The 23,741-nt window shown below is 42.6% G+C and overlaps 1 protein-coding gene across 7 annotated transcripts in view; it reads left to right on the top strand.

Moving 5' to 3' along the window:
- LOC117262602 (suppressor of tumorigenicity 7 protein homolog) overlaps positions 1-23,741 on the top strand; it is an 89,846-nt gene that overhangs the window by 16,413 nt on the left and 49,692 nt on the right. For 4 of the 7 annotated variants that reach the window (XM_033635626.2, XM_033635624.2, XM_033635623.2 and 1 more), the window contains exon 2: positions 4,710-4,745. The exons of 1 other annotated variant lie outside the window; for it this stretch is intronic. In XM_033635626.2, the coding sequence (XP_033491517.1) occupies positions 4,724-4,745 (22 nt within the window). In that variant the 5' untranslated portion in view covers positions 4,710-4,723. Of the gene's footprint in view, positions 1-4,226; positions 4,746-23,741 lie in introns of those variants that run through there. 2 more of the 7 variants (XM_078167626.1, XM_078167625.1) reach the window with 1 other exon arrangement.

Here is a 23,741-nt window from a genome sequence, read left to right as displayed (position 1 = left end):
TCCTCACCTCTCGGGGGTGTTTGAGATAGAGCCCCCTCGTGTAATTAACATGACCTCAGGAGACGTCTTCAGTAAGGATGGAGAGTGAGACACAGCGCTGCAAAGAACGTTAATCTTTACAAGTCTTGTTCCGCCTTAAAATCTTAACAGCTGAGCTGGATCAGAGGGTCACACTTGATTCCAGTTCAGCTTAACTTTCAGAGAACTTTTTAAGGAATGAACAAAATGTTCAGCTTCTCACTTTTAGCCACTGAGAGTGTCGCTCTAGCCTACGCTGTAGGTACGGCCTCAATCTGACATTGAAGTATAAGCTCCGCTATAGCCTGTAGCCCCCAGAAATGTAATCACAAGTCATAGCGACGTAGACCTCCAGTTTATTTTTATTGAATGAAAACCACTTCCCTCAGTGGAAACGAAGCTTTATTTCACAGTTAGGAAACAGTAAATTGTGAAGATGACAAAATGAGTGTGATTTATCCTGGCTTCATACGAGTGAAGAAAAACTCTGCTAGCTGCTAGGCTGATAAAGGTCACGCAAAATGTCATAAGGTTGTGCTAATAACGTTAGCATGTTGTATTTGTGGGAGAAATATGTATAGTAACACAGCTGCTTTGATAGTGAACCTTGTGCTTTATAATGGAGCCAACATTTGTAAAGTTACCTTTGTTAAATGTTTCCGTTTTTCCTACCTTTGTAAGAGTAGAGGAAAGTTCCGCTAGCCCTTAGGCTAATTTATACAATGTAATATGCCATAGGCTTGTGCTAATTACGTTAGCATGTTGGATTCGGGGGAAAAATGTGTCCGGTAAAAGATAATTGTTTTTTCTGTGTGTCTTGGTCCTCATAATGAAGCTGAATTGTGTACTTGTGTTTGATATTTTCGCCATTAAGCCATGTTTAGTGTGTGTTTAATGTGTGTTTAATGTGTGTTTGTGTTTTGAATCAGCTAAACTTTACAGCACTTCATAGAAACTCTACAGAGTAGGCGTAGGCTCTGCACAAAGCCAACACACAACTACAAATCTGCATTATGGCTAAGGGTATGCGTCTGTGCAGAGCTTGTGCCATAGGTACGGCATTGATAAGTTGCAGAAGTATAAATCCCGCTAAGTCGTTAACACAAATGTCAATAGCAGCAGGTCAAATCAGCTGTCACTAATTAATGTCAGTTCTGTGAGTAACTTTAAAGCAGCCTCAAATTACACTTTGGTTCAGTCTGGTTAAAGTGCTCTCTGCAAGCCCGTGTCTGTCCTCCCCAAAAATCATTTGTGAGGGAAGACCCTCGGCTCTGTAACATGCGTCTGTACACTCCTGAGTGTTCCTGTAGTTCCTACACCTCCCTCAGAGTGAGACGTCTCCTGTCTAGCCAATCGTGTCACGTCAATTTCAGGAGTTACATTTTCCCAGTTAATCTTGCATTCATAATATGTCAGTAATTTAAGGCTATAAATTTAAGATTTTTGAACCAGGACCTTCAGTATTTGGGTCACGTAACTCATGGAAAATATGGTGTGTCAGATTAAGTAGGCCACAGCTTTTATTTTAGCATGTTGGGTACATATATATGTGTGAATAATGTGTGTATTTTAGTGTATTTTATTTTATGACCGTTTTTAACTTATGCAAAATGTCTTTGAGAACTATGAAAAGAGCTCTATAAATAAAATGTATTATCGTATTTAATCAGCATTTAATTGAATCTAAATATTGGCAGATAAACACTATTAAAGGACTCAGATTGTGGCCAAATCTTGATATAGACATCCCTGATTTCTATATTTGAAATTTTCTGCCAGACAGACATTTTCTGGTGTGCAGCAGGAGTAGGGGAGGAGAGAAGGGGTCTCTTCCCTGTGCTCTAAGGACAAAGACGTAAGGAGAAGGAGAGGAGGAGGAGGGTGACTGGGTGTGAGACACAAAAGAACAGAGGCCTCCGTCGGTACATGCTCCTCTATTCAGCAGCTGAGCTAATCCACATGCTAGCTAGCATCACCCCATTCACAGTGGGGGCCACAAGGACGTCCGGCTGACCTCCCATCTATTTAGGTTAGCAGGCTGTTGTAAAGACTCACCACTGTACCCATTCATATGCTCAAAGCTGGCCCAGTGTGCACCACTGCTGCAGTTACTGGGCTGTGTGTGCACTCTACTACATTTGAAGGCTCCATACTCCGGTCTTCATGAAAGTTTTACAGTATGCATCAATAATGAGACTTGTCACTTGCAGCATGTTGGTGACATGCACATAATGTCCACGCATCCTGAAAGAGTCAGAAAAACTTGAATCATTTAGATTTAGAGCTCTGAAAAGGATTCAGATGTCTTAAATACAGCAGCCATACGTACCACGATTTGTGTTCACAAGTAGAGCTGCCATGTTTAGTTGATTAATAGATGAGTTGATCAACAGAAAATTAATCTGCAACTATTTTGATGACTGATGAAAGGTTTCAGCCATTTTTCAACATTATCTGGTTCCAGTTTCTCAAATGAGACGATGTGCTGTTTTTCTTTGTCATATGTGACAGAAAATGAAGTACACTTAAATGTAGTACACTATGTGCACTATGAACTTCTTTCATGGTGCACAAATTTCAGCAGGGTAGTGTTGTCTCAAATTGCACGCTGCTGTTTTGCACTTGCCAGAAAGTAAAGACGGCTTTCTGTGTTTTTCCCACTGCCTCTTCTTCTTCATCTTCTTTTTAAATGGCCAAAGACATGGTGGAGCATCATTGCTAATATTTGACCGCTATCTCCACCCACACATAAACCAAACTTATGCCACAACATCAGTGCTAGGACCAAGTTAGCTAGCTAGCAAATGCTAATATTAGCTAGCAAGCTAACATTAGCACTCACATTATTGTTCACAGTACCAAATCATTACAGACCAAACAAGCATTACTGACGGCTTCTGTTCAACAACAGTTTTGGTACTTTGTGCAAAAAACATGTAGAACTAACAGGACCCTTGTTGTCTCCAGCTGCCACGTCAAAAGTTGAGAGGTTTGCTATGTCACAAAGATGGCAACCATTGAGGTTTAGAAGTGTCTTTCCACACTCAACTCTTTGAGTGCGCCACTGCATTTGCTAACAGGTAACAATAAGGTCCCATTGTTGTACAGCGGAAGAGGAGGGTCTCTGCCTCTCTATAGCAAAGATGAGTTATGAGCAACCCCAAACGAAATCTGCGGATTTTTTAAAAGTTGTCAGAGATGATCCAAAATGAAAATCTGCGTGCGTAGATTTGGTATGGGCCTTGTTATGAGATAATCTGGCACGTGATTTGATGTCATATTTTTCATACAGTATCTAAAGGGTTATACAGGTTATGTCCATGCATGTTTGATGGATGATGTTGTGAGTACTACAACAGGAAATTTGTTGCTGGGCTCCCTAATGGCCAGGTGTGTGTGTGTATGTGTGTGTGTGTGTGTGTGTGTGTGTGTGTGTGTGTGTGTGTGTGTGTGTGTGTGTGTATGTGTGTGTTGTATTAACAGCAGGTAAACACACAGCAGTGCTCAGCTTCATACTCTTTTCAATTTGTCGAACCGACAGACTGCAGCCCCCTGCCCCCCACTGCTCCTTCCTGTGTGTGTGTGTGTGTGTGTGTGTGTTTTTTTTAAGTAGACAAACCATTTTGATTGGCCTGCTTCCCACTCGTCCTCTCCCGTGCCCCCTCAGCCCCAGCTGCCTCCCTCCTCCCCCTCTGTATCTCTTTATCTGTCCCCCCTCTTCTCCGTCTCGCCCTTCCTCCTTCTTTTTCATTACCTCTTTTACCACCTTTGCCTTTTCTCCTCCTTGTCCCTTCCCTCACTGGACCGTCTCTCCTCTGTCCTTGCCCTCCTCCATCCTATATTCACCACCTTTTAGCTGCTGCCCTCCCATCTCTCCTTCTCTACTCTCCTGCCCTCCCCCTTTCTCCATCTTCCCCTCCTGTTTTCTCCTTGTTTCTTCCCCCTTCTCCTTCCTTGCCTCCCTCCTTCTCTCTCTCTCCATCTGGCAGCAGTCAGTCTTTTTACAGCTCTCTCCATCTCCCCCCCTCCGTTCTGACGTCACTCTGTGTTTGCATAGCTATTGTCTTACAGCGGCTGCAGCAGCAGCAGCAGCGGCAGCAGCTCTTCACCAGATTTTTAGTTTTCCTCCCCCCCTTCTCTCTCCCTTCTCCCAGGGAAAGCCTCCCTCTCTCCCTTCTCTCTCTCCGTCAGTAAATACTACAGTGGCATGAGAAGTGAGAGGGTGACGGAGAGGAGAGGATGAGGAGGAGGACATAGGCTGCAGAAAGAGGAGAGATGCGATAGCTAGCCACAGCCACATCTCCGTGTCTGGATCTGACCACAGTTTGCCTCGGCTGTGAAGGATTTCTGCTTGTTTTTGTTTTATATTTATTTATTAATCGATTTAATCCTCCACGAGGCCTCTTGTGTTTTTGCGGCCGGACTAACTGAGAGCGTGCGCGCTTGTGTGTGAGGAGGAGGCTTTTTAAAGCCGCGACGGATAGCGGAGTTGGGGCATCTGGCCGTCTGGGAGGCAGCGACGGCCGGCTGGCTGCATTGTGTTGCTTTGATGACCCCCGCTGAGTAGCTGCCTGCTCATCAACCTCCCCCCTCTCTCTCTCTCTCTGCTCTCTCCTCCTCTCCCACCCTCCCCTTTCTCTCTCCTCTCTTTCCTCCTTCTCCTCCTCCTCCTCCTCCTCTCTCCATCACAGCTCCCGGCCCAGCCATGTTCGGCACAGAGTCCTCATGTAAGTACCACCAACATCTTCCCGCCTCCTCTGTGTTTATCCATGTTTATGTATCTCTGTGTGTTTATGTGTTTGTTTTATCAGAGGGGAGAGGAGGAAAGGGAAATGGCTTCTCTGTCCCTGCATCCGTCCTCTCCTCTCATCTCCTCTCTTCTTCCTGTTTTGCCTCCATGGTTGCTGGTGGCAGATTGCATGGGGAGAAATCTGGGATCTACCATTTTAGCACGGAGGGTCGGCACTACAAGCTAGCTGGTCACGCTGAGCTTACCGCCTGCCTTGCATTCTCTCACTCTTACTGTGTGTCGGCGTGCGTATGTGCAATCATCTCCTCTGCAAATGTATTTCAGTCCTCTGGAGTGTAATGCCGGTTAAATGCAGTTTAAGTGTGTCTTTGTGCATGTTTGTGTGAGTGAGCATGTCAGAAGATGGATGCTTTCGCCAGAGTTGCATCGTTTCCAGAAGCATCAGCCTCCACTGTCTTCTCTCTCAGACTCAGTCAGACTGCTGTAAGGTGGAAAGCGTAGCATTTCCAGCCCCAGATGCTACCAAAGCTAACACAGCATACTGCCGTTGTGTATGTGAGTGTGCACGTGTGGGTCTGTGGGCACCGTGCAGCTCCTGACACCCCTCAGAGGAGTTGTAGTGTTGATCTCTAGGTGGGCCGACGTCTCCGGGCAAATCACTGTCTCCCCCTCTCACCCCACCCACTCAAGAAAACCTTTCACTTTGATCAATACCACAATGCCTCAGTCCACTACCTGCTCAATGCTTCAAGGAAGCCTGAGCTGATCTAATTGATTCTGTCATGGCTGCAGAGTCAGAGCCAAAAGTAACTTGTTTTTTTGACGTCAGATCAGAGCTAGCATGCACACCAGCAGCAGCTCAGACTGTGGTGTGTTAACATCCTGATGGAAAGCTGTCATGCACCACTTCTCCTCTGAGCAGTTGTTTATGAAACTTGCAGCTGAGTGGATGACACCGTGGAGCTTTCTGGAAGTACAACCCCATACTGATCTCATCTTTGGTTTCACCAATGCCTGGCTCAGGTTGTCTTGTTGTCTTGTCCTTGTGGACCGACATTCTGAATTCTTACCAAAATTTGAGGTCATTTGAGGGTCAATGTTGTGCTTTCACTAAGTCAGTTTGACAGCGGTTTGTCCTTGGTGTTTTTAGCTTCCTACTGTAGATCTGTTTTTAGCTTCTGAAGGTTTTGGGAGTCTCTATGATGCATACATTTTTAATGACAGTTTTTGAAAAGATCCTTGGATGAAATTTTGTAGGTAATTACCTTTTGGACTCACCGGCCAAGCATTCTTTTTTTTTGTACTGGCCAAAATAAAAATGGCCTTTTTGTGTCACATACATTTGTTTCTGTATTTCATTGAGACAGAAGTATTATGTCGAACAGAAACATTTAGAAGAGGCTGGAGCAAAATTTGAACCAAAATTATTATTGAATAACTCATCAGCTCAGCCTCAACATATGAATCAGTTTCCTCTGGTAAGCAGTAATGCTGTGTAAATGTCTAGGGCTTTTATTGTGAAAGGTAAGAACAGAGGGAGTGAAGCTAAAATGTGCCACTGTTGACAGTGTGTGAGGCAAAAAAGAATTTACAGTCTTGGTTCAGACTACAGAGCTTACGTGTTATTTTATTCCCTTTATAAATATGGGTGCAACTCACAACCCTCAGCTATGCATTAGCCTAACAGAAGCTAGCAGCAGATTGACGGCACGTGATAATTTAACAGATCAGCTGATGTCCTGTACGGTAAACTGTGCCACAAATCTCAGAGCACTCAAGAAACTCAACAAATCCGTAGTGTGTATATGCGTCTTTGTTTGTGTGTCAGACTCTGACAGCAGAGTGATCTGCTTGTAAATAACATAACACTGAAGAGGTTCGTTATATGAGATGGTACAAACATATACCCGTCAGCGTGGTGGACAGCCCTCTGAGATGTACTCGCCAAATGGAAAATCTGCCCACATTTGGCGCTTGGCAGGGGTTAATCTCTGACCCTGACTGTAGAGATTGTGTTATGTTGCACATTGTCTGTCTTTAGTCATCGAAGTTAAAAAATAAATGATAACAAATTAGACAGGATGTCTCAAGGATGAGCTCTCTTAAATGTCTGCTAATTTCATCCACATATTTCCTCTCATAGTTCATCTACAAATTAGACAATTATTTGCACTTGCAAGTGTTCATTCAGTATGTTGGTACACATGATGTATAGTCCTTAAAGAAGTATTTCATTGCTGGAAAGATAGTCTTTCCATAAAAGTAGACTGTCAATGTAGGAGAATGACACATACTTTTGAAATTGGTACTACATGACCAGAGAAAACAGAAAAACGCCTGTGACATTCACTTTCACCCAACAAATATAAAACCTTCAACTACCAGAATGCACTGCACAGCACCGACCAATTAATGCTCCAGCTGGTGGGTGACTTAATGTGAACTCACCTGTTAGACACAACGGCGGCTGGCTGGTAACAAATAATCTCTTCTTACAGTTACAGGTAGCTAAAACATGTTTCTGAAAACATCTGAGGTGAGAATGAGAATTTTTCCTGAAAACATTTTAGGTGAGAACTAGGCTAGACAGTAACACAAACTTGATTTATCTTTGATCGGCAATACCTAATTTTACAGTTTGATCGGATTTCGGTCTGAGCTTAGAGAGGTAGAGGGGTGGGTCTGTCTCTTTATCTTTATGTCTGTGGTGGTGGAGCAGAGTTTCGCCGTGGGGAGAGGAGGGATATCTAGGCACTGGTTAGATGGAGGGAAGTTTACCACAGTATATTTACACACACTACCCACATTGTTTCAATACAAAGCTGGTTGAAAATCAGCCAAGTATCCCTTTAATGGACACATGAGCTGCAGCAGAGATGGGACTGTCTGTAGCCTATAGGCCACCCTGCTGCTGTTAAACTGCTCTCCCATGCTGCCATGGGGCTGCAAGTTTCCCTTCTTTGTCAAGTGTGCAGTTTGATACAGGTATGCGAGTAAATCACAGCTGTGTAGTATTTTAATAGTAGTGGTGCTGCCCAAGGCCACGGTGCATACACAACATAGAGAGGATTAATGAATGTGAACCAGTGAGTCACAACAAGCGTAGATATAAAAAGTTGGTAATAGCTCGTGATCATCTGCCATGAACAGTCAATTAAATTTCTCAGGCAACACTGCGTCCGTGCGCTCTTTAAAATCAGATCCTGTGAACTGTCGTCATTATTCAGCTCCACTGTAAACCTTGTTGTGGTGTTTACAGTGCGACCACAACAATAAACTGAACCACACGAATTAAAGTGAAGTATAGAAAGTACATGTCACAGGTTTAGTACACTAGGCAATACCAGAGTTGCTTGTTTCAACCAGATCTCACCTAGTGTGTGCTGCCACCAACGCAACCACCAACCAATCCGTCATTGTGCCCATAAAGGGATAGTTAGGATCTTTAAAGTGGGGTTGTGTGAGGTACTTATCCACAGTCAGCATATTATGTGCAGCAGATGTCAGTTGGCATGTCCCCAGTTTAGAAAAGCAGGCTGCAGTCTGACATGGAAGCTAAGCAATCTACTGCTGTGGATGGGGTCAGCAACAAAATGTATTTTAGCCACCAAAAAAAATCAGTATCACTTTAAGTGTGTGCTGTTTTGAGAATATTTTTTCAGCTTTACCTTGCCGTCAGACTGATTTCCAACAATGAACTGAAGCTGTTATATCACTCTCTTCGAAGCCAGACTCCAATGAGAAAAACAGTAATTTATTATCGCTGACCTCAGGAGCTGCTGGTCTACCACTGTCTCAAACAGTCAGTTAGTTTGTGTTATTGTGTGACTTTGGCATTTAGAAGGGTTAGTTTGGACTCACCAAAGTCACACAGTTACACAAAAAAACAAATTGATCGAGGCGGCGGTAGACCAGCAGCTCTCGTGTTCAGCAAGCAAAAATGACTCCTTTTGTCAATGGAGTCTGGTGGCTTTGACGAAGGCATAGAAACTGTTAGCCCGTCGGAAAGGGCTGTCTGTGGAAAGGTAAAGCATTCTCATATAGTGTTGTTGATTTTTTTTTTTTTTTTTTAGGAGGCTAAAATATGATTTGTTGCTGCCCCCCTTCACAGCAGTTCATTGCGTATGTTCAGTGGTGGTACTCCTGCCTGCTTCTCCAAACTGGGGGCGTACTGACCGCCATCTCCTGTATCTAATACACTATGGATAAGTACCTTACACAACCCTGCTTGAAAAGAGCCAAACTATGTCTGGATTGTCACACAGTTTACCACAGCGGACTATTGCCTTATTTCCACTGCATGGTTGGACTTGACGAGGGATGTCAGTGGTTAACCGTTAATAAGTAAACTCCCAAAAATATTTTGTAATTTTTATAATTTTTGGTCTATTTGTTAATTTTGCTACTTTTTGGTTTACTGCGCTGAGCACAACCCATGTCTGGTGGAAGCTAGCTAGCGTTAGCAGCCCACTGATCCGGCTATTAAAGCTAGTAACACCGTCCTGACCCAACACCGTTGCTATGGAAACATTACACCGACCCTCTATTCTTTCCCCAGCTCGCCATGGTGAGTAAGCAGCTCAGTTTTGAGCCAAAACCCTTTAGCATTGTTAACTATATTATCTCTGTTAGCAGTGGTGGAAGTTAGCAACATCCACTGCCAAATGCTGGTAAAATATGCCAGTGGCTGCTAGATTTGCTTCAGTCACCAGCCAAAAAGACTGATAATCTATTGAGTGGCTGGTAGATCCTGGAATCCACCAGCTGCAGTGGCAGGTGGCCAAAAAAGTTAATTTCCAACCCTGTCTTTCAGCACTATTAGCAGTGTCAGCACAGTTAGCGGTGCTAACATTGTAAATAATGCTAAAAAGGTTTTGCGGTTCAAAATGAAGCCGCTTACTTACTCGGGTGAGCTTGGGGGAGACCAGGAGGTGGGCACAGTCAGGGTTGGACATTAACATTTTTCTCCACCTGTCACTGTAGCTGGTGGATTCCAGAATTTAGCAGCCACTCAATAAATTACCTTTGTTTTTGGCTGGTGAGTGAAGCAAATCCAGCTGCCACTTGCATATTTTACCAGCATTTGGCAGGAGGCTGGTGCTAAGTTCCAACCCCTGGGCACAATGTTTGCACAGGAACGCGTTCCACCACCAGCACAGAGCGGCCAAGAAACTCTTGGAGTCTGGAGTTAGGGCAGTGGGCATGTTTCCTTATGTTAACGCAACCGGCCAGCTGTCTGTCAGAAAGCCAACAGAAACTAAAAGGAAAGGCCTCTTGTATTTCACGTCTTTTTTTCTTCACTTAAAAATTAACCAGTTAGTTACTGGTTAATGGGTGTCTACCCTTTGAAAGTAATATAAACTGAAACCGACATCCCATGACTCGACTCAACTTAGTTTGGTACCAGGTCATTTTCTCTGTTTCGTTTATCGCTGTGGAGAGTACCCCCATTAGTGTAGACAAGATTCTCACCTGATCGCAGTAGTGACGCCTAGTTACACTCACTGAATCCTTTCATCAACAACAAAACAGAGGAACGTCTACTCTTTGTAATTTGTGTGGTGTAGTGTACGGCGTAGTTTTTCAGGCTGCATTCAAGTCAATTAAAAAAATTGCAGTTGCTATTATGGTAGCTTTGCTATTTAAAAATGGCGGGATTGTCCAGGATGTCTTGTGTTGCACTGGTGAGAATTTTCTCTGAGCAATCAGTGGTCTACAGTGTTTTAGCTCAGACGTAAAGAAACAGCTCAGCTAGATACCATCCACAACTTTTGCTAATGGAAAACAAAATAGAGTGCGATGAGTTGAGTGTAGCGGTAGCACACAATGGAAATGCAGTTTCATGGGGAGAAAAACTGAACCTGTTCTTCATTGACATCAGATTTTTTTTATATAAAAAGGCAACTCTGGTCTCAGGTCCAGATTGAGAGCAACAAAAACCTGGCAACTGCTCCATCCTTGGCTGGATCTTCCAACCTCTGTCCTTTTGCTCGGCCTCAGTCTGCAGAGCTTTAGATAATAGAATCATCTAAATGGCTAAAGTGTAAAAGCTTTTATGCGTTTGCTTGTGTCATGGTGTCTTTTAAAAAAGCCATAACCACATTAATTTCAGACATTAACAAAATTGCTGTGAACGATCAATTGCCAAACCGTCACTGCAGAAAAAAATGTCTGCCTCCATCAACCTCTGTGCTGCGTTTGACATTGTGGGTCAGTGTTCAGGTTTGGTGGGAAATGTGCCGAATTGCTTTCTGGCACCAAACAGGGAGGACTCTGTTCCCCCTTTCTCATTATGGCAGATGGTCGAGGGAGTGAAAAGCCAGAAAAATCACTTCCAGCATGTTTGTCCTCTTCAGTGCAGCGAAATGCAAATTCTATTTGTTTACTCTTATCATATCAAGTTATAAAAAATGAATCAGACCATACACATAGAGCAATTTAATTTACACTTTAGTTGCAATTACTCTTCATATCTTATGATTATCCTTCATCAACAGACCACTCCTTGTGGGTTTTTTTTAACCATTTTAACAAAATGAAACCTTTTTTTTAAAGGAGCAGTCTGGACGATTTAGTGGCAACATACAGTGAGGATTGCAGACTCCAACTAGCTCAGACTTCTCCCATGTGCCAAGTATCCACTGTCAGTTAGAATTCCTTACTGGGAGCAGAATTATCCACAGTCTCTTCCTCTCCAAAACAAGTGGACCAGGTGATTAAAACCAGTTAAAACACAGAGTAAAGCAATTGTATGTTACAAGTCAGTGTTTCTCTGAAGCTGTGCTTGGCCAAATTATCTGCAAACGTCTCTCTCTCTGAAACAAACGGACATGGTAATTTAAACCAGTAAAAACACAGTGGCTGCTAACTATGGTGGCCTATGTGAAATCCTGAAAGGCTCAATCTAGAGCCAGCGTTTCGTTTGTCCTTTCTGGGCTACTGAAGAAACATGGCAGACTCCCTCCCTGTGTAGATATACTCAGCCTAAACATTTAAGCCACTGGCAGGTGAAGTAAAAACACTGATCATCTTGTTACACCAAACTCACCCTCATGCCAGCAGCACTTTCTGATTGTTGTGACCCCCCAACTGGACAATGCACCATGTCACACCATAAAAACTGCTCAGGAATGACCTGAGGAACGTTACAAAGGCATCGACCTGGCCTTGAGATTCCACAGATCCAAATCTGATGGAGCATTTGTGGGATCTGCTTGTACCCCAGATGGACCCCTGATCCATGGTGGGGCCTCCTTGGACTGGATTTTGCTCTTACCTGTTGCGACAAAGGACTTCTGGGGATGTCCTGAGGTCTGGCACTAGACCGTTTGGAGAGAATCCTTTGAGTCTTGTGGGTTGTGAGGTGGTGTACTGGTTCATCCCACCGATGCTCGATCAGATTGGGATCTGGGAAACTTGGAGGCCAGGCCGAAGCCTCGAGCTCCGTGTCTCATTCTTAGGGTCATTCCTGAGCATTTTTTGCAGTGTGGTATGGTGCATTGTCCTGGCCCCCCCACCACTGGGGAGGGCTGTTGCTTGAAGGGAAAGTACCTGGTCTGCAGTGGTGTTTTGGTGGGTGGAGCAAGTTAAGTGGCTTCCACATGAATGCCAGGACCAAAGGTTTCCCAGCAGAACATTAGATTGCAGCAAGATGATCAATGTCATTCACTTCACCTGCCAGTGGTTTTGAATCAGCTGAAAATAAGAACTGTTGTGTCCTTACCTTAGAATGAGCTGTTCATAACTACGTAGGGAACAGGCCTTTATTGATGGAGATTGCCATGTTACATTGCCATGTTTCTACAGTAGCCCAGAACAGACAAACCAAACACTGGCTCTAGATAAGCCCATTTATGTTTTCGAGTTGGCCGCCGCAGTAAGAAGCCCAACTGCGATGTGTAGCGCCGGAGTTACACTGATATGTAAAATGAAACTGCTTTATACTGTGTTTCTAGCGGTTTAAATCACCTGGTTCGTCTGTTTAGAGAAGAGGAGACATTTGTGGGTAATTCAGCTCATGGTAAAAACCTTCTGAACATCTGGAACAGAAAAATGTAAGCACACATTACCTTATGAGAGAAAAGAGGTGAGCACACAACAGCATATTGTGGACGAGCCCCAAGATGCCGATAGCGTCGGAGAAGCACTGATTTGTAATATGAAACTGCTTTATTTAGTGTTTTTAGTGATTCTGATCACCTGGTCCATTTGTTTTGAAGAAGAAGAGACCTCTGTGGATAATATGGATCCAGATAAAAATTTCCTGGCCAGCAAATGCTTTTAGCTGGTTGCAATCTGCAATGCATCGCTAGACGCCACCAAATCCCCCTAAATTTTTACTCACTTCACCTTTGATGTTTGGGCTGATCGCTGTAAACGGGATATTCTGTGAATAAAAACACAATGACTCTTATTTTCAGGTGATCATACACTAAAGAAAACACACTTATTATATTATATTCCATTTATGCCAGTATATCCCCCTAAATCCTACACACTGGAGCTTTAAAACAAAATGTAAGGAATATGTGGTACTCTGTGACTGCAGCATGAGTCTGTGGATGACAGAGCAGCACAAACTGTACCTTTTGTATTTTAGAGATATATAATGACTTCAAATCAAGCTTTTAAAGTAAGTAAGCCTCAAATGTCAGACTTTAAAGAGCAGCTTTCATTGGCCATTTTCCTCTGTTTTAAACTGCCAGCAGGACCCATAAACGCACCTTACTGGCACCATCCGCTTCACACTCTTCTGGTTAAATGCAATTACCTTGTCACAGACACACACACACACACACACACACACACAGGGCTTTTTTCTAAGACATTTGACCTGCCGTCACGTCCCTGCCCCCATCTCTCCTTTCAACAAACCAATCCAACCCTGGTAAACAGCGGCTGCATCCTATCTTACTCTCCCTCCTCTGGCCTTTGTGTTACAGGATGTTATGAGGAATAAATTTATGGTTCAGCAGCTGTACAATAACTTTATCAAAGTGGAGGTCAGTACTTGCAGTTTTCTGGGTGGTAAAAGATTGTATTCCTGCCTGAAGCAGTGTTGATTTTTTTCTTTTAAAGTCATTTAAACTTTATCATTAGTACACAGCGAACAGTGACAGAAAGTGAGAGCGAGGGGAAGTGAATAACTTGTTACAAAAAATTCAAGTCGAATCCAAACCAGTGACTTGTAGTCAAATTAAATACACCTCAGCTCATTCTGTCAACACTGCAGCCTCTGGGCTATTGATTATCTGATGTCAAATTGTCTTAGAGGAGCAGAGATCGTATTATCATTGATGTGAGCTGAAGGAACCAGTGACAGCACTCTTTTTGTTAGTATTACTACCAGTTTAATAAGTTCCTGGATGCTTAGATGGAGGGGTGCACTGGGGTTTGTGAACTCCAGACTGCTCTGGTGGCACAAAATACAGCTTGTAGTTCATTCCAGTGGTGATTTTGTTAAAACAGTTTGTGGTATATTTCTTATGAATTGTAAGCTCCTCATAGCGCACATGAGAGCGTGAGAGAAGACAGAGCCTTCATAAAGGTTTTCCGTCAGTGCACTTGTTAATGTGACAGTTTGTTGACCTTGTTAGAGTGAACGGTCACTTTTAGAGCGTCTTGTTTCAGTTCAGTGTCTTTTATTGCTTCACGCTTCAGCACGGTGGATATTTGCAAAGACAATGGTTTGAACCTCAGTCTTCTAATTTTCTCGATGGCCTTACTACACCGTCACCAGTGTTGGGTTTGTTACTCTAAAAATGTAATATAACTTTACTCATTACTCTCTTCCAACAGTAACAGTATGACTTTTTCGTTACACCTCATAAAACTGCTAATTGCATTTCTCCCCCAAATCCAGATGTGTGCCTCTGTGTGAATGTCAGGGTATTCTCCGCTAAGTGTAGCTAATGTAGATAGCTGATAGCTTGCAAATGATTTTTATTTTATCTTTTTTTTTTTTTTTTTTTTTTTTTTTACCTGGGGGTGTTCAAGTTTCTTTTGTTTGTTTGTTTGTCTGATTCACCTTTAACACACGTTTTTTTTTTGGGGGGGGGGTCTTTTATGACTTTTATTCAGTAGGACAGATTAAGTGTGAAACGGTGAGAGTGAGGAGATGACATGCAGCAAAGGACCGCAGGTTGGAATCGAACCTGCGGCTGCTGCAGCAAGGACATTGCCTTTGCACATGGGACACCCACTCTGCCTACTGATCTACTGGGTGCCCTACCTGTAGCTCTTCTTTACGAGGTGTTACCCAGAGCTCTTCGTCTCTGCAGTCCCGTTCTATACAGATATGAATCCTAACTGTTAGTCCACATTAATCCCTGACCATGTTGCATCAACAGGCATATTATTAATACTGATTTACACTGGTTTACGTGACTCTCTGCGTGAGTACAGTTCTTGACTTGAGAAGGATTACATCTGTTACATCATTGTGAATGTGAAACTATTATGTGATAATCCAGTTTAACATATTCTCATAGAACAGTTTGTATGATATCCTACAAATTTGTGCCCCAAGAATGACGTTACATCCATAACATACTGTTACGTAATTAACGTAAAGGTTAGGATTATGAAAAGAAACACGGTGAGGACGTATCTTAAAATGACTCAGTGTTCACTGAAGTTCACACGGATCTGAACATGTGACTCCAGGGGAAAGTCCCGGGTGAAAGTCCGTTTTTTGTGACCCATCCACCCCAACCTGTGTACGGATTTGGGTGCATTGCTTTTCGTAGGAAAACATGCGTATTTACAGTTTGGAGCCCAAATAATCTGTAAAATGCAGCGTTCCATGTGTGATGCAGTTGAATTTCAAACTCAGTGTGGATTGTGAAAGTCATTGAGGGAGTCCCTCAGCCTAAAATAAAGTGATGCTTGTCCACATACTCTGGTGGGAACCTGAACATTTCACTAAGTGTAGATCAGGCTGTTTCTCTAAGATTAATGTTAGATTGCCAACAGCACGGCTGCTGATAAGGGAAAGCTCAGTGAAATGCAATTGGCAAATGGAGCTACGTCTGATTGTGGGAGGATTGCTGTAGGCCATACCCTATATCACTTATATCGCTCATATCTCTCCAGCGTTGTATAAGTGCTATTTCATCAGTGGCCATTATGCTGTTTTTTTTTTAGGCTGGATGTTATTTTGCCTGATGAGATCACATCATCTTCCATGGCAGGGATAAGCTCCTAATGGGCTCTGAACCGTCCTGCTGAGGAAGCTCCAGGTCGTGTGTTGTGTTTGTTTGTTTCACAGTCAGAGCCCGTGAGCAGAATAAGGTGCTTACTGAAAATGGCCATTTGATGAAAGCCAAACAGCCCTCTGACGGCAACCAGTTGTCTCTGTTGCTGTGGTAACCCCCGTATGAACGGCAAAACGGCAGAGTGATCGGGTTTCTGTGGTAACTGCTGACTTCTGCTATTTTTGTCTCTTGAGCTCATATAGTGGCTGGAACTCGAGCGAGCCAAAAAGGAGGCTTATTTTAGATAAAGGATCTTTAGTAAGGACTTTATCTCATATCCCATGGAAGAGACACTAATGTATTTGCATGGATCATGACCTCTGACCATAAAGCCTCACCCAGCAGACGAACAATCTGGAATCATTTCTCCATAAAGTTTGTACTTAACATTTCACATCCAATATCACATTTTATGAGACGAAACTTAAAGGAATACTTCACCACCCAATGGTGAAATTGTTTGCCAGTTACTGCAGGAAGAAAACGTTGTTTTTTCTGCATGACTCCACAGTGAGCAAAGAATCCAACAAATGGTGAACATTCTTGATGAATCAATCACGGCACAGTCACACTACTCGTGCAGGCCCGTAGGGTGTAACCCTAAATTAAAATATATTTGAGTTAATCACCTGTTCTTCAAGAAAGTGATCGACACCATTTATCTGCTGCCTTATGAATCCTGTATTTCTGACATCAGTGTTTGTCACTGTGAAAACAGTGGAGCATCAAATTATGCAGCGCTGTTTGCTCTCTGTGCTCATCACACAAAATGAGGATTTGTATTTTCTAATGAATTTGCTTGCTTTCATTTTCTGTGAGTAAATTTGACGGTCCCCTGTTGCCGTAGTCCTTCATAGCTGCTCAGAGCTGCAGGGTGAAGTAAACCACAGGCTGTTCAGATGAGATCTCAACTATTCAATAGGAAAGGCTGGAAATGTTTTACATCATCTAAAGTCATTTTACTGGCATTCACAATCTCCATATATGGATCTAAGGCTGGTGGAGAAACTATTCAGCAAACAGGACCAGCTCCCAGGCCATTTGCTGCTGCCATCCATAACTTCAGCGGTCCATAGCTCGTGCCAACAGTAACAGAGCTGAGGCTCTTGAGTTTTAATGATCATGGTCTTCTTGGCCAGAACCAGGGGAGGTGAGGTCATTCTGCTGCTCTCCAAGCTCAGCGCGCTCCCCCCACTCGCTGTGGATATTATTGAATATCTTTGAGTGCTTAAGCATTTTTTTTCTTTCTTATGGAGCTCAACATTTGAAGCATTGGACAGTCAGGTCTGGGATTTCATTGGGGTTGATTCCCACCAGGGCTACACACAATAAACACGACACTCGCTCATGTTCTTGGCTCAAACTGTTTACTAAATGTAATTATGTTAAATCATCTTTAAAAGAACAGTTCACCCCCAAGTTAAAGTTGTCGAGTGTTGGAGATATCAGCTGTAGAGATGTCTGCCATCTCTCCAGTATGATGGAACTAGATGGGACTTGGCTTGTGGTGCTCAAAGTGCAAAACAACCCTCGACAGCGATGTCTCTTTCCAGAAATCATGACCAGGTTACTTAAGATAATCGACAGACCTTGTTGTGAGCAATTTGATGTAGGAACTGATGTTCACTTGCCAACTGTATCACTGCACAGAAGGAAGTGTGCATCTACTGCTAGCTCACCTAGCAGCACAGAGCTAGCTAATGTTACAGCTCAGCCGAGGAGGACGCCTTAATGTTAACGTCTCACACTGGCACTGGCATGAGCCTCTTGTTCATGAGTAGATGCACACTTCCTTCTGTGCAGTGATATGATTGGTAGGTGGACTTTGGTAGCTCATAACACAGTCTGTGGATTATCTTCAGTAACCAAGTCATGATTTCTAGAAAGAGACATTGATGTTGAGTTTTTCAAATTTATTTTTTTGCGCTTTGAGCACCACAAGCCGAATGCCATCTAGTTCCATTATATATAGATATATAAATAGATCTTTTCATATGTTTTCTGTGGAATTGTTCGGTACTTAAGTGTTCGTATTTAAGTATTTGAAACATTTGAAAATGATAAAATTGTAAGTATTGGCAGCATCACAGTTGGTATTGGCAGTCAACGACCCAGAGTTCTTGAGTAGCTGAGTATTTAGTTGAGATTCATGTCTGCTTGCACTAAAGTTCTTATTTGGATGATAAGATTCCCTCATAACACAGTAACACCGTTCCAATGGATCCTTAAAAAGTCTTACAAGGCATAAAATTAGGGCTGACCCAAAAATTTGAAGCTTTGAAGCTTTGTTCGATGGCACAGGATTCAATTGTGAAAAAAAAAAAAAAAATTTGAATAGTCGGCCTTTTTTTTTTCCTCCCATTTTTTGGGGGACCTTGAAAGCAACACCATCTCCAGCAAGTAAATAGAAAGCTCGACGTGCAATGAATGGAGACCTGTTATCCTGCTTGAACACAGACAACTACATTCTTTCAACAATGTGACTCAAAATAATGATAAAATAGATTTTATTGATGTAAAATAATACGCTGATGGTGACATTTTCCACCGGTCCGCTGCGCTCTGAGTCTGGTGTCAGTGACACATGCTGCTCTGAGTCGCGCATCTGTCTGCTTGCGCTGTAATGCGTGCCGAGGGTTTTCATTTATAGCGTTAAATTAAAAGTTAAAAGAAAAGAAAGCACAGAAACTACCTTTTTGCCATAATTTGTAAGTTATTAACTTTTTTGGACTTTTTTCGCTCAGCACTCCCCTGGTCATCGAAGTCTTCGATTTAAAATCGATCTGAGCTCCAAAGATTCGATTTTCAAAAATGAAGTCGAAGGTCAGCCCTATATAAAATGTATTCATCTAAAAATAAGGCCTTAATTGATAATAAAATGTCTTAAATCAGTCTTTAAAAAGTCTAAAGTAAAATCTCTTTTTACCATCTTCTCTTAAAAAAGCTAAAATAGAAATCAATTCACATTGTACAATTATTGGTAACATCCATTTTTATGCCTTTATGCCAGCAGTAACTGTGGCCGGTTGTGTGTCACATCCTATCACGATATTCAAAGAACACCTTAAAGGACTTTCTTCAAATTTGGCACAAACATTCACTTGGGCTCTGTGATGAACTGATTACATTCTGGTGGTCAAAGGTCAAGGACAGTGTGACCTTGCATCTGTCTCATTCTTGTGAACATGAGAGAAACACTGTACAAATAATTTACAGAATGCCTCTCACATTAATGTTACCCAGATCAGGACAGCTGAACCAGCCACATTCATATTTTGTGTCTGGTCGTCGTGATGCTCAGAGCAGAGGATCCACTGTCTGCTCGCTAGCTGCAGATTCAACAAAAACTGGCTATTTATTTAACCAAGATTTCACAGTGTGGCTGCAATTGTTACCTGATGATGAATGTATGAGGCTCTGCGTATTTTATGCAAAATGTTGAATAAAAATTCAGCATGATGGGAGCGTCGGTGGCTTTGTGGTAGAGCAGGCGCCCCATGTACAAGGCTGTTGCCGCAGTGGCCTGGGTTTGACTCCAGCCTGTGGCCCTTTGCTGCATGTCTCTCCCTCTCTCTCTCTCCCTCTCTCTTTCTCTCCCCCTTTCACACTTAACTATCCTATCAATTGCCCTAAATGCCCTAAAAAATATCTTATTAAAAAAAAAAAAAATCAGCATGATGTAAATCAAGACTGTGGACTCGCACATACAGAGTGAGAATCACAAAATCACAGAGAAAACCCACCAACAAACGCCAGGCGTTTCCCCAAAACTAATGTTTTATGTTTAGGTAAACATTTGGGCAGAACTGTCCCTAACCCTTGTTCTCTTCAGTTGTGGTTTTATGAAGTTGGTTTTTAATTTTATTCCAAATGGCATGAAAAAGTCCTAAATCTAATTTGCCTTAAGCTGCAGGAACCCTGAGTAAGTAAGAGGCCTGATGGTGGCATTGATAAAAGATTAGAGAACCAACAGAGTGCAGTGGACTGGTGTCAATTAGTCAGATAAGTTGGACCCTCTGCTGTGGATGGGCGAGGTGAGGAATGAAAACATCACTGATGTTGGCACACTCCCTCTGCCATAATCATTATGTGTGCTTGGCTACTGATGAAAAGGGAGTTTTTGGATAGCAGAAAGAGCTTGAATATGATTAACACTCAGGGCTGCATGGTATGGGCAGAATATTATTCTACTGATGCAGTTCTGTCTGTGTGGAGAGCATTTAATGATGGATGTAAGGGGCAGGCCACTATAGTGGAGTTAAAACAAAAGGAGAGTGATTTGGAAACCTCTTCGTCCCTGATGAAACAAAGAAAACGTCTCATTTATCTGTTGCATGATTGTATTCTAATTATAGGTCTCCTAGAAAAGGAGGAATAAATTATGGAGGCCATAATTTGACGAGTCTTTACTGTTATGTTCAGTCTCATCATGTTGGTGTTTGCACTTCCAGAGCACCCTCGTTCAGCTGTTAATGTAGCAGCTGTACAACTGCCTGTTTGATTTCTAGTGTAGCTAAGTGTAAGCACCTGGATATAAACACTCTACACTGGCACATACTGCGATAATTTCACATTTCACTACTATGATGTAGTATTTCTGAGCTTTGAGGGCGAGCTCTGTCTTCTAAAATCCTTTTAATTCTCACTTTGATTCCTGATTGTTCTCTTAAGTTAAGGTTAAAATTTAAGTTTGTCTCCTCTTCATTATCAGGATCGTGCTCTCAGCTGATTGACAGTCTTGTTACCGTTGGTGGAGACTGTTGCATAATTCTTCTTGGTGGATCTTCAAGGAAGCGCAGTGCTAATTGAATCAGTTCAGTGGCGTCTCGTAGAGGAAATCACTGCATTTGTCATCATCATGTTCAAACGCTAACATAGACCTGCAGCTTACCTTGTCAGCCATTTAATTTCACCAGTCTCTCCTCCATCCTTCTTCTCTAGCATCTCATCAAGCTGAAGAAGGAAAGAAAGTGCCTCGTGACCAGAAGGTCACCAGATCTAATCAAAGGATCAGACAGGAAATCCTGTGTCCGGGGAAAGCAAATGATAATGTTTCACCCTCCCCTAACAACTGCTGCTTAGGAGCTGTAGAGCAAGGCACTTAACCCCCGCTCACTCTGTTAGAGTGGAGATGAAACACTGAACAATATAACAGGGGGTTTGTTTGATTTTTACATCAGGCAAGATATGACGCTGCAGTCAAACTTTATATTCACCTGGAAAACTAGATTGTATTTCATGTGTTTACCAGCAGGACATAGCTATTGTTCAACAAGCTAGTTGGTGACGTCACTGGAATGGTTGTTTACTCAGAACGCTGAGGACAACACGTACTTCAGACTAGTTTAACTATTTTTTTTTTTGCCTCTGCGCCGGAGTCATTATGTTTTCAGATTGTCCATCCATATGTTCGAACACAATATCTCAACGCCTCAAAGGAATTTCTTCAAATTTGGCACAAATGTCCACTTGAACTCAAAGATGAATGTAGTAATTTTTGGTTATAGGTCATAGATCAAAGGTCAAGGTCACTGTGACCTTGCATCCATCTCATTCTCTTAAACGCGATATCTCGATACGTGTGATGCATCCATGTTTTCACTAGACTTGGATGCAAACTTAACTTGTGCGCTGAGGCATTCAACCAGGGGCTGGTAGTTGTAGTTGACTTAATAAGTGTTGATATAATCAAGTTTGAGAGTTTTGATGAAATACATCGAACAATAGACGAAGCTAAAAACCAACTGCCTTTGTTTTCTGAGCCAATTAAACCAAATAAAGTGGTTAGAGTAAAGAGCTGCCTGAACCTGACTAACGTCACATTTAATGTTTGATTGCTGCAGCTGACAAACCACACAAAACACTTCTAAAGACCAAATATGTGCTCCACCACTGTCTCCATCAAGTTGTTGGACAACAACAACGTGAGATGTGTATAATGTTGCATGAACGTTATTATGTCGCAGCTTACATAGCTAACGTTAGCCTTACCCAGCAGTCACATCCACAAACCTCCTTATATTATGATCAGCATCATTCCCAAAGAGAGAAGTGGAGTCAAATGCTGCATTTCCTGCATCACGAAGCATCTGTAAAATAAACTGTGTTACTCACCGTCAGAAGAACTGTCTTGGTTGAGCGTCACGATCACAAACTAAATGTTTTTTTAGTTGAGTCCACCCTGCCTTCATAATGGCTCATCTCCCGGTATTGTATATCCATATCAGTGATCCCAAACTCCAGTTCTTCGGTATTAGGGGTGGGAATCACCAGAGGATCCATGATTATGATATTATCACAATGCTTAAGTCGTGATACAATATTATTGTGATTTTAAATATGTTGTGATATGCTGAGTATGGCAATTAAATATATTACAATTTATTACCTTTTTTCAACTGTAAATTATGTCCCCAAAACAACACTTTGTCAACATCTGTTTTATCCAATAAGATAAAGTTTTCAGTCTGTTCATCTCACTTCAGACATTTTTTGCAGCAGCAAAATCTATCTAGTGAACTTATGATATTATTTTGTAGGCTACCTAAAGTTTAATTTAAGGTACTTGGCACTGTGTGACAATACGATATTAGCTATGTTTCCATCCAAAAGTGATGCGAATCATTGGGAAATGCGCATTAAAAGAAATACGAATCCTGTGTGTTTCCATTAAATGTACGGACTTTGGTGAAAACTACAAATTCGCGCAAGTTTTCCGCAGAACCGTAAATAAAACAAGTCTCACATTCTTCTTCTTCTACATTTTCTGGCAGTTGGCAACCAGCTCGTAAATGCATTACCGCCTTCCTGACCTGGAGTGTGGATATCACCATGGAGAGAGGTGTGCTACGTCAGACTTAATTCGAACATAACTGTTTCCATTCCCCGTTTTGCAAATCAACATTTTTTCGAATCAACCAAAACCCGGCTAAAGCGAGCATATTTTAGTTTGTGCAAATCAGGGGATTTTAATTCGAATTTTGGCGTTTCCATCATAACTTTCTGATGCGATACTTCTAGATGCGCATCTAAACAGGCTGATGGAAACATGGCTATTGCCACACAGAAATATCCCGAACCTGTACCCGATGCTTGCACCGGCTGTAAGAGAACAAAACAGCTGTTAATGGACAAAACACAGTACCAAGTTTACCAAGCCTGGCTCAACAACTCCTACTGACGAACAATCGGACAGCAGAGATGAACCATCCCAGTGACATCAGCAGCTAGCTAGTTGTAAGATGGCCAGATTGCCCTGCTGGTGAACATGTGAAATAGGGCTGTCAACGAATATTCTAAATTCGAATTTGAAAAAAAAATGGACCTTCGAATGTGAAAATTGATATTCGATTGTGGAGAGAAAAAAAACACCACCGCAGCTGTCCTCTTTGTGAGTGTGCGTTGGCCTGGGCCGCTGCACTGAACGCACTGCATAAATGCCAGGGCCACACCGCCCGCGAAGTGCTGCTGGTCGACAAGAGGTTCTGCTCCCAGCTGTTGTCTCCGTCACCCCCCGGCTTGACACATTTGCTCGCGGCTCGTGCAGAAAATAGACCAGACACCGAAATGGAGCTGCGCGGCGCGGCGCAGCCGGTGTTGATGACACAATCGGTTAACATGGGCGGTGTGGCCATGGGTCAGAGAGGGGGGGGCGAGCGAGAGGTCCGTGGTTGTTTATAACGTAATGTTATAGATAATTGTTTTATGTGTTTTAATGT

The sequence above is a fragment of the Epinephelus lanceolatus genome, chromosome 5 (assembly GCF_041903045.1).
Source record: "Epinephelus lanceolatus isolate andai-2023 chromosome 5, ASM4190304v1, whole genome shotgun sequence".
Classification (NCBI taxonomy): Eukaryota; Metazoa; Chordata; class Actinopteri; order Perciformes; family Serranidae; genus Epinephelus; species Epinephelus lanceolatus.
Note: the sequence above shows the minus strand (reverse complement) of the source record. Positions and strands in the feature narration are given on the sequence as shown.